The sequence below is a fragment of the Meleagris gallopavo genome, chromosome 2, assembly GCF_000146605.3.
Source record: "Meleagris gallopavo isolate NT-WF06-2002-E0010 breed Aviagen turkey brand Nicholas breeding stock chromosome 2, Turkey_5.1, whole genome shotgun sequence".
Classification (NCBI taxonomy): domain Eukaryota; kingdom Metazoa; phylum Chordata; class Aves; order Galliformes; family Phasianidae; genus Meleagris; species Meleagris gallopavo.
This window is the reverse complement of record NC_015012.2, coordinates 47,095,162-47,104,870: the sequence shown is the minus strand read 5'-3', so window position 1 is coordinate 47,104,870 and position 9,709 is coordinate 47,095,162. Positions and strand designations below refer to the sequence as shown.

At 39.1% G+C, this 9,709-nt stretch overlaps 1 protein-coding gene across 1 annotated transcript; it reads left to right on the top strand.

Moving 5' to 3' along the window:
- On the top strand, window positions 1-9,157 carry NUP43 (nucleoporin 43). The gene is made up of 8 exons (XM_010707174.3): window positions 1-161; window positions 273-395; window positions 610-687; window positions 1,441-1,618; window positions 4,563-4,698; window positions 5,536-5,687; window positions 7,273-7,395; window positions 8,031-9,157. The coding sequence occupies exons 1-8, from the start codon at window positions 42-44 to the stop codon at window positions 8,243-8,245; spliced, it is 1,125 nt and encodes a 374-aa protein (XP_010705476.1). The 5' UTR covers window positions 1-41; the 3' UTR covers window positions 8,246-9,157.
- Window positions 9,158-9,709: the final 552 nt, after the last annotated feature.

Here is a 9,709-nt window from a genome sequence, read left to right as displayed (position 1 = left end):
CAATCAGGCGGCGCGTGGCAGCGCGGGAGCCGTGCGGCGCCATGGAGGAGGTGTGCGCGCGGTTTGTGTCGCAAAAGATCAGCAAGGCCCGATGGCGGCCCCTGCCCGGCGCCGCGCTGCAGCCTCCCGACCTCTTCGCCACCGGCTCCTGGGACAACGAGGTAGTGCGGCGCGGTTTCCCTGCCTCGGGCTCCTCGGCCGCCGCGGGCAGCCGCCGGGGAGCCCCGTTACGCGAACTCCAGGTAACAAGCGGCCGTGTCGTTTCCTTGCAGGACAACCGCGTCTCCGTTTGGTCTGTGGGAGATGCGGGAAGCGCGGGCCTCAATGGGGAATATCAAGGAGAGCCTCAGCTGCTGTGTGACATCCGGCACGACGGCGACGTGATGGACATGCAGGTGAGGGAGCTGCTCTGTAGGGGCTGGTCACCTGGGACAAATGGGCTGATAATGAGCTGAGATTTGAAAAAGAAAATTATGAAGAATGGCCAAATCAATTGGTATCGGTTTGTGGGTGTTTTACTGCTCCTACCGACACATCTGAATACTCTGAGTTGAAAATTATCATCTTAGTGTTGATATTGATTCATAACATGCTTATTAATCTTTTCAGTTTTTGGATCAAGAGAGAATTGTTGTTGCCTCCTCAACAGGAAGTGTGACTGTATTCCGTCATCATCAGAACAACCAGGTAGGTTCCTTCAGCTGTGTTCTGTGCAGTGCAGGTCACTTGGATCTCAGCATAAGATTTCTCAGATTTAAAGCAAGAGACGTCTGTATTCAGGAATAAATTTGTTCAAAGCGTGTTAGAAAAAGAGAAAAGGAGAGAAAAACATCTTGCATACACACAATATAAATCAGATTCCAGAACCAGACAGATTGGGTTCTGTTAATATGTTGTAAGCAAGCAGTCTATTCACTAAAAACATACTTGAGTTTATATGCAGTTATTTATGAGAATAAATAATTTCAGGGGGTGGGAATGAATGAACTTGCACGTTTATTTATTTGCAATGGCATGACAAAGATTAATATCTGTTAGTAGTTTTATGTGGTACTTATGATAAACTGAGTTTCTTGCAATCAGAATCTAAATCTGACCTTACACTTCATAAAGGCCTCAGCTCTTTTTCTTTATCCTAGGGAACGATTGGGGAGATAAGTCTAGTGAGAGACATTTCACATTCAGACATAGATAATATTAATTCTGAGTTCTCTCTTGTGTGAAAAAGATGGTTCAGAGCTGACAGTGCCTCACTGAAGGGAGTCTACGGAAATTCAGATCTTTGGTTTTTATTTATGTAGAAGATTACTATTCCAGTGAGGTAGTATGGCTTTCCTGAAGCTTCTTTCCAATTCTGTGAGTATTTGTGAGTACTCTGAAAGCTTTGCTCAATCAGGATCATTGTTTACCAGCAGAATCTCATGTCTGATTACTGCTTAGACTCTATCTGCCAATCACCGGTGGGAGAATGCCCATTACCATGCAGATCAATACACAGCTTGTGGTGGAGCAGCGTGTACCGGAGTCATCTGCAACAACCCAGAAATTGTCACTGTTGGAGAAGATGGTAGAATTAATCTTTTCAGAGCTGACCAAAAGGAAGCAGTGAGGACTATAGGTATGCCAAGTAAATACTCAGCATATTTTGGTTTGGAACAATTTGGTTGGTGTATAAAATAGAATATTTATTTTTGCCAAAGTATTGTTGTGTGACAGAAAGGAAAGCAAATGAGAATTGAATTAAATATTCCGAGGTGAATGTATTTTCTCCAGATCATTCCTATATTCCTCCAGACTTCAAGTATTTGAAGTATATTTCAGATATGTTTCTATGTGCATTCATACTTCAAATGTTTGTAAGCTATGTTTTAACTGGTGGAGATTTTAAGATTTAACATTCTCAGTAGCTGTGTTTGATCTGGAATCGTAGCTAGATGCTGTGATAGAATGCATGAAATACAGTTACATTTCCAAAAGCATTGTGTCATCCGTTGTTTATAAGTAGGGGTTAATTACTACTGTCACTTCAATTCATTATTTGTAGTAAGATTAACCTTTGTGCTATCCATATTCAAAACCATCAATTTGTGTGGAAAAGAATTTGTGTGTTCGAAAGGAGCACCGGGAGCCAGAAATTACTATTTGTCCTCTGTTCTACCAGATATCATGGCTTACAGCCATCATCGCTCACTTAGTGAAATGGGTTCATATTTCCTTGAGTAAGCTTTACCTAACAGAGAAACAGATGCCTGTGGAAGGTGTCAAAACTTATTGTCAGCATTTCCATCATGTTAGTCTCATGGAATAGTATGTAGCAACTGCTAGAAATCCAATTTAAAAGCAGAAATGATTTGAAGCACAGTAACAGCATTCTTGATAATGGAATTTTCTCCCTGAAACCTCAGTTTGACACGTTGCCTGTGCTTCTCCTCAAGTGAAATCTTGCCTCAGATTGAACAGATGAAGGAACTTAGACAGTGATAAGCCAATTAAGGAATGAAGCTCTCTGGGATTTCTAGAGAAGGGTACTTGTGTGTGCATGTCTGTATACATGTGCACACAAGGCAAATCCTATTAATTGCATACAGTTCTTTACTGAAGCTCCTTGAGAACTGCAGGGAGTCATTTTAGAACATAGGAAGAAACACAGAAGTTGCACAAGGCAGAGTTTCAGTAGTAACACACAAAAAATTAATTCTTCAGTGTTGAGAGGAAAAAAGTAACTAGCTAAAAAGGTTTATTTTAATTTCAAGTTTTCATTTATAAACAGATACTAACAGAATGTTTTGGCAAAGGTTTAATAAAATAGAATGTTTTGCTGACTCAGGAAGGAGATGTCTACACAAATCTTTATTTTTCTTTGAGCAGTTGCTCAAATGATTGTATTCAGATTTAATAATGTGCAGGATGCAAGTCATTAATCTTCTTAGTGCTCACTTGATGGTATTATGTAAAAAGGTTTGCTTTGTAGAGGTAACAAACTGAGATTGCACTGAGCTCAGCAGGAGTATATGCATAAAAAAAATCGTATGTGAATTAACTGAGAAATATCCTTTTGGAAACAGAAATAATGAAATATAAATGAACCATAAATAATTCAGTCAAGTGTATGACCTGGTAAATGGATCTTACTTGGACTTAAGTGGAAAGGACTAGCAGAAACTCATTGATTAGAACTGATTTTACAGTAAAAGTTGGAGTGGGTGAGAAGAAGATGTCTTGGAAGATGCTTTAAAGTTACCTAGGATGCAGTTCAACATTGTAAGCAATCCTTAGTGTAGTCATTTTAGTCATTTCCAAGTCAATGACACCTCATTGTTTCCCAGGCACTGAGCTCTCTCTCTTTCTTTCTTTTTTTTTTTTTTTAAACTACACCAATGGAATTCTTACACCCTGTGAAATATTCATACAGAAGTATCTTGACGTTTCTACTACCATTTAATGGATTTAAGAATATAATATAAAACTGATAGGCTTATACCCAACTGCTGTGGAAAAAATCTCAAGTTAGAGATGAAGTAAGAATCTTTTGGAGACAAAAGTATGCGTCATTGCTAAATCACTTATTGTTATTTTGCCAGAAAATTGTAAATCCATCACAACTTAAGTGTTTAAGTTAGTCATTTAGCATTTTTTCTGACTGTGCTGCAGCTTTCATTTAAATATTAAGCAGAAAAAAAATCCCTCGCTCAAATGTCTGTAACCTGGCAGTACTTAAATTTTATCTCACTACCAGGAAAGGTATTCCTGTTATGCAACCAAAAAAATCACCTTTGATTTTAATTAATTTTTAAAAAGTTGGAGTGAAAGTAGACTTAATGATAGCCCATCATATCATAATTGAGATGAAAGATTTATATAAAACAGAGCGATTTTGTATGTCTGCAGTGCTTGTTTTAGTCTTTCCTAAAGCCTCATGTTTCAAGTCAGTGCTGTGAGCTGTTTTTGACATTTGTAGAAAACTCTGATCAGAAGGAGCACTGTAGAAAAGGACCTGGGAAATGGCTTTTCCGTTAGTTAAGGTTAACAGACAAAGCATTGTTTCTGTTAGTCTTATGGATGAGTATATCTTGGAAAATGCCTAAAGAAAGTGTTATAAACACTGATTGCTGAAATAAGTGCTTCTGTGTACCACTGTTCTCAGCAAGAGTTATGGTTTCTTGTAGGAGAAACAGAAAGGAGAAGAGCATTCTGAAAAATTCCATAGCCTTTCTTGCATTTGTGGATGCAGAGCATGTAAAGAAAACTCTCAGGAAAGTCACAGCTTGGCTAAATTGAGTCTTCTTAGGTACTCCAGAAAGAAAACTTATGCATCAGCAAATGGGTCATTAAGTACTGAATCTAATTAAATACAGTTTCTTAAAGATCTGTCTAGATAATATTTCTATAGAAAGCATGGTTATTCTTGCAACACTTAAAACTTCCCATGGTGCTGGGCCATCTCTGACCCTGAAAATGTAGTCTGATTTTAGAAGAGCTGTTTTGCATTTATTAAATGGAGATAAACATTCAGTAGGTTTACCTGAATTTGTAGTTTAATGCTTTGCTAACCTGTCTTGCAGACAATGCGGATAGCAGTACACTCCATGCTGTGACTTTCCTTCGCACAACTGAGATCTTGACGGTCAATTCAATTGGACAGTTGAAAATATGGGACTTCAGACAACAAAGAAATGAGCCAGCTCAAATATTTTCTTTGTAAGACCTTAATTTTTGTCTACTTACTGAGAAGCACGTGCTACTTTATATCTGAGTCTTTCCTGATGCCACCACATTCTTGGCAATGGGATGATAAATAACCTTTTTTTCCCCAAAATATTTCTACTGCTTTGGTATTTCAGTACCAGAAGCAGATTCTGCTTAATTACTGTTGTGAGTGAGCACTGTAATGGTCTATTTTGTGATCTAACTCTGAAGGACTGTTGTATCTGCACATTTGTTCTTTAAGAGAAAAGCAAAGCACTTCTTCCTATTTAGCTGATTAATTATACATCTGGTTTTTTTCTCAAAAGGTCTGTAAAAAAATTGCTGACATTTGAAATGTTTCTGAATGATAACTTTAGGCCTTTTAAGGTATTGTGAGAAAACAAACATAGAGCTAGATTCATATCCTGTTGTTTGTGGAATAGTTCCCATTGCCATTAATAGGCTTAGGTTTGGTACCTGGTTAGTGCTTCATCTCCCCTGTAACTGAGACCTCCCTCTGTAAATGGCTGTATATGTTGCAACTGTAATTATAATTTGAATGCCAGCGTAACCTTCTTGTAGGTATACTTGAAATCTTTGTACAAGGCTTTCTCACCCTTGTTGTAAAGCTGTTGCATGCTGTGTAGGTGCCTGTATGCACAAGGGCCAGAACCTGCTGTCCTTCCAGTCATAGCAGCCTGTTACTACTATAGGTCTTAACCCAATTGGTGTCATGTGGCTGCAGTTGATACAGTTGCCCTGTCGGTCAACACTCAGAGAGTGTAAGAGAAAATATAAATTGAACGAAGGATTAATGTATACATTTATTTTTCTTCTTCTTCTTTACAGGACGGGTGACAGAGTTCCACTGCACTGTGTGGACAGACACCCCAGTCAGCAACACATTGTGGCCACAGGGGGCCAGGATGGGATGCTGAGTATCTGGGACATCAGACAGGGTACTATGCCAGTGTCCCTGCTAAATGCTCATGAAGCAGAAAGTGAGTATCCGAGTTAAGGAAAAGAGAAGGTGTTTTAGAAAAAGGTTCTGTAAATCCTGGATGAAAAACTTGGATATGTTTAGCAGCAGTAGAAAGCAATCAATCATATTTGCTACATAAAGTGACTTTATCCAATTGGTTTTGTTTTGTTTCCTCTTTGTATATGAAATTGTTATCATCTAAAAGGCAACTCTGTTTACATTAAAGCTAGAATTAGTAAGCAGTTCTTTGTTAGCCGAGACATTTAATCAGAAAGTAATTTCCTGTAAAGTGGGTATATTAATAGTTTCTACTTAGAGAAACTGATGCTGCAGTATACAGCATAAAACAGTAAAGTGGGAATAAACTTAAAAACATAAAGGAGGAAGAAATGAATATAGTACACATGCATTTGGTGATTTCACAGTGCTGAAATGGCTCGCTTTTATTTTATATGAATAATAGCAATTCATTTTGTGCTGAACATTTCGTGACTGCCGCAATTTTATTTAAGGATTAAGAAATAAGCTTTGAGTTAAGCTTTACTGTCAAATATTTTTCTCAGTTGTGGTATTTAGACACAATTGAATAACGTGCATGCTGGGAAGGAGTGTGTGTGTTGTGTGCAGATTTAAACTATAGTAGAAAGGTGGCATAAGAAATTGTTCAGAATGCCTGAATTTAGAGAAGATTGTAACTTCTAGCGGCATGCGCAGTATTGAAAATGGGGCATTTGATTTCTTTATTTTTTCCCCCTCTCCTGTGGAGGGAAAACTGTAGTAATAACTAAAGGTGAGGTTTGGGGCCTTTCCCCACCTGCTCACTACACCAGTTGAGAATGGAAGCTTTTGGTGGGAGCATGTGCACGTCCATGTCATATTTAACAAGAGGACATTGAGCTTTGTATCTGATACTTTTGAAATGGTTTTGTTCCTTTCCAGACCCTGAGGATCCAGGCTGTCTTCACTAGTCCATAAAAGTTTAAAAAAAAAAAAAAGTTTCCTTCTCAGAAAGCAGTAGCATTCTTCTGTTTAGTTGAAGTTCTCTTTTCATTTGCTGGAGCTGACAGTTCTTTCTCAGCACCCTTCTCACAAGCAAACCTATAGGAGGCACTTACTGAGTGACTCCATTCTGCATATAGCCAAGCTAAATAATGCTGCTCCCACTGATGTGTATACTATTCAGTACACTCCTTTTTATTTGTGCAAACACCGTAGTTCTGAATGATATATCCTACAATGCTGTGGCAACAGTAGGACCACAGTGGCCTTTGAAGCACGTAGTGCTCTTCCAGACTGGATGGATAAGTGAAATACTTACATTTGAAATGGCTGGAAATTGTGGTGACTTCATTATCCATACCACTATCCTTACTGAAAGAAACCATCCTGATTTACAGTTGCAAAGCTATCTTTCTCCTTTCATTAATAATACTTCAGTTATTCTAAGACAAAAGTGAGCTCTTAGGGTTTCATAATCACTAATTGGATTTCAGTAATGGAGGAACCAAACTGCTTTTAGGATCACTGCAATGTAGAAATATTTAGGAGCATGGTTATACTTTTTAAGTATGGTTGTTGTTTTTGTTTTTTTTAAATATTTGTAGTGTGGGAAGTTCACTTCCACCCCTCCAACCCAGATCACTTATTTACATGTTCTGAAGATGGATCTCTTTGGCACTGGGATACTTCCACAGACGTATCTGAAAAACCATCTTTTCTTCATCAAGGTAAGGATGTCTGAAGTTAGATTGCATTTAATTTGTCAAATGGCAGCATAATTAAAGCCACTGTGCTTATTTATATAATCCAATTATAGTACAGTCCTAATTCATAAAATTAAAACGTTTTATGTTCTTAGAAAGAAAGGACTGATAGGCACTTCAGGAAAACTGCTTAAAAGGCAAACACTCGAGTGGGGTTCTTCTGTTTTTAATTTGTCCCTGCCATACTCTGTCCTGTACATAAAGAGGCACATCTGGTATTTCAAAGATATATTGAGCCCAGTTAAAAGTCATACATGCACAGAAAAGACATGAAGGCAGGCTAAATGACCTTAGGTTCTGAGGGACAACATTTTATAATACCAAAATAAATGGCAAGTTATTAAGATAGTGGAATTGTGAATTTATTCATACATAAACTTACCAAAGTCACAGCTAGAAGATTGTTCCTGAATGAAACTTGATCCCTTCATGTTGTGTAGGATTTTAGTTGGCCATATGATACTGACTTAATAGAAACATTTCACATTCTGATCATAAAGACTGCTTGATTGTTTGTAACTTCAAATTGTAAACAGTAGAGAAACGTTCTCCTTTTTTATAAACTGATTTCCTTATCTTCCCTGTTCTCTTTCTTCTAGGAGGAAGAAGTACTGCCTATATTTCCCACAGCACCATTAACCAGTCTGTAGTAAGTGCCTGGCTAAGCAACGATCCAACCAAGGACCGAATGGAAATCACCAACCTAATTCCAAATCAGACTTTGTCTGTGAATACTTTAGATGTTTTGGGACCATGTCTAGTGTACGGTACTGATGCAGAGGCTATTTATGTGAACAGACAACTTTTTGCATGAACTTCTTGTATTCCTTTGAAGTGCTGATCACCTTTAACTACAGAGAAATGTTGTCCATTTCATCTGACTTCTTAACTACACTGAGTGTTATCACATGTGGAGGAGAAGCTTTCAGCTTGGCCTGCCATTGCAGAAGGAATACAAGTTATTCCAGATTCTGAAAGCTCTCAGTCATTACTGATGCTTCAGCATGAGTAGCCAAGCACATTTACATGTCAGCTTGCTCTGATTTCTTCCATGATGCCTGCTTTTGCTAAACAGACATGGTAGTTGCTAGGGCAAAAGTATATGTTGTAAGATTATTTCTGTGATACACCCAAGGTGAAGTAAAGGCAACACAAGCTTCTTCTTTTTTTTTTTTTTAACATAAAGACATTTTTTTCGAGTATTAATTCAAGGCCAAACTATGGGGTTCTTTGGCATTCTTTTTATGTCATTTGAGACAGATAGAATTTTTAAATCTGAGGGTTTTTTAAATGTGTTTTGGGAACATAACTTTTTATCCTAGGGCTTGAGAATTAGAAAGGAAAGCTCTTAGAGCTCTGAAATGTGAAAGGTCCTGTCAGAATCTTAACATTTTAAGAACATTATTTCAGGTTACTTACAGCTTTGTTGTGGATGTTAAAACCTGAATGTTAAAATGTCTCATGTTAAAACTTGGTCATGATAACCTGTCAGTTATTCTCAACAGATGACTGTTTATGTAGTTATATGGTTCAGAAGTGAGACTTGTTGGCTGCGTTTCTGGGTATGAGACTGAGACTTCCTCAACTTTGGACTTGTCCTGTCAATCAACCTTTCACATCTGGTCTCTTGTAATCTTTGGAAGGTTGATTTTTATTAATAACGTCATTCCTCCCTTTTGTTGCAGAGAACAGTTTCTCTTTTTAATAAATATTCTACAGAAGGACAGTGGTCTGACTTGTACATTAGTTCAAATCGATGTACCTGTAGCCATCTGCACAGGAAGGTAAATGAGTAACTGGAACCAATTCTGGGAGTGGGATCTGGGTTATGGAGGGCAGTGCCAGTACTGGGGCAGCAGCAGATAATGTGACTGGGTGTTAAAATGTGTTTTCCAGCAAACGAGCCTTAGAACGTATGTTACTTTCAAGTTGTCTGCAGAGGCATTCTTGACGTCCCGTTGTAAGAATCTTCCCATCTGAATTTCTTGTGCACCCCGCTGGGCAGCGGGGCTTGTTGCCAAGAGGACCGTTGGTCTTCAATTTTCTTCCCGAGTTGTGCGGAAATGCAGCGTACTGCCGGAGAAGAGAAGTGCATCCCCCGCGGCCAACCGTCGGGCTGCCCGCGGCAGCACACAAACGCCCCTCGGGCCGGGCCTCGCCTCGCCTTCCCCGCCCGGGCCGAGGCAGCGGGGGGAGCGCCGGGCGCGCAAGGGCGGCCGGGAGCTGCCCATATCCGGGAAGCCCTCCGCGGCGGAGACACCGACAAAATGGCGGCGCC

Excerpts from the sequence above, each read along its gene's own strand:
- NUP43 (XM_010707174.3), top strand. The coding sequence starts at position 42 with ATGGAGGAGGTGTGCGCGCGGTTTGTGTCGCAAAAGATCAGCAAGGCC. Across the intron at positions 688-1,440 it reads GTCATCATCAGAACAACCAG|ACTCTATCTGCCAATCACCG; the intron begins GTAGGTTCCTTC and ends ATTACTGCTTAG. Across the intron at positions 7,396-8,030 it reads ACCATCTTTTCTTCATCAAG|GAGGAAGAAGTACTGCCTAT; the intron begins GTAAGGATGTCT and ends TCTTTCTTCTAG.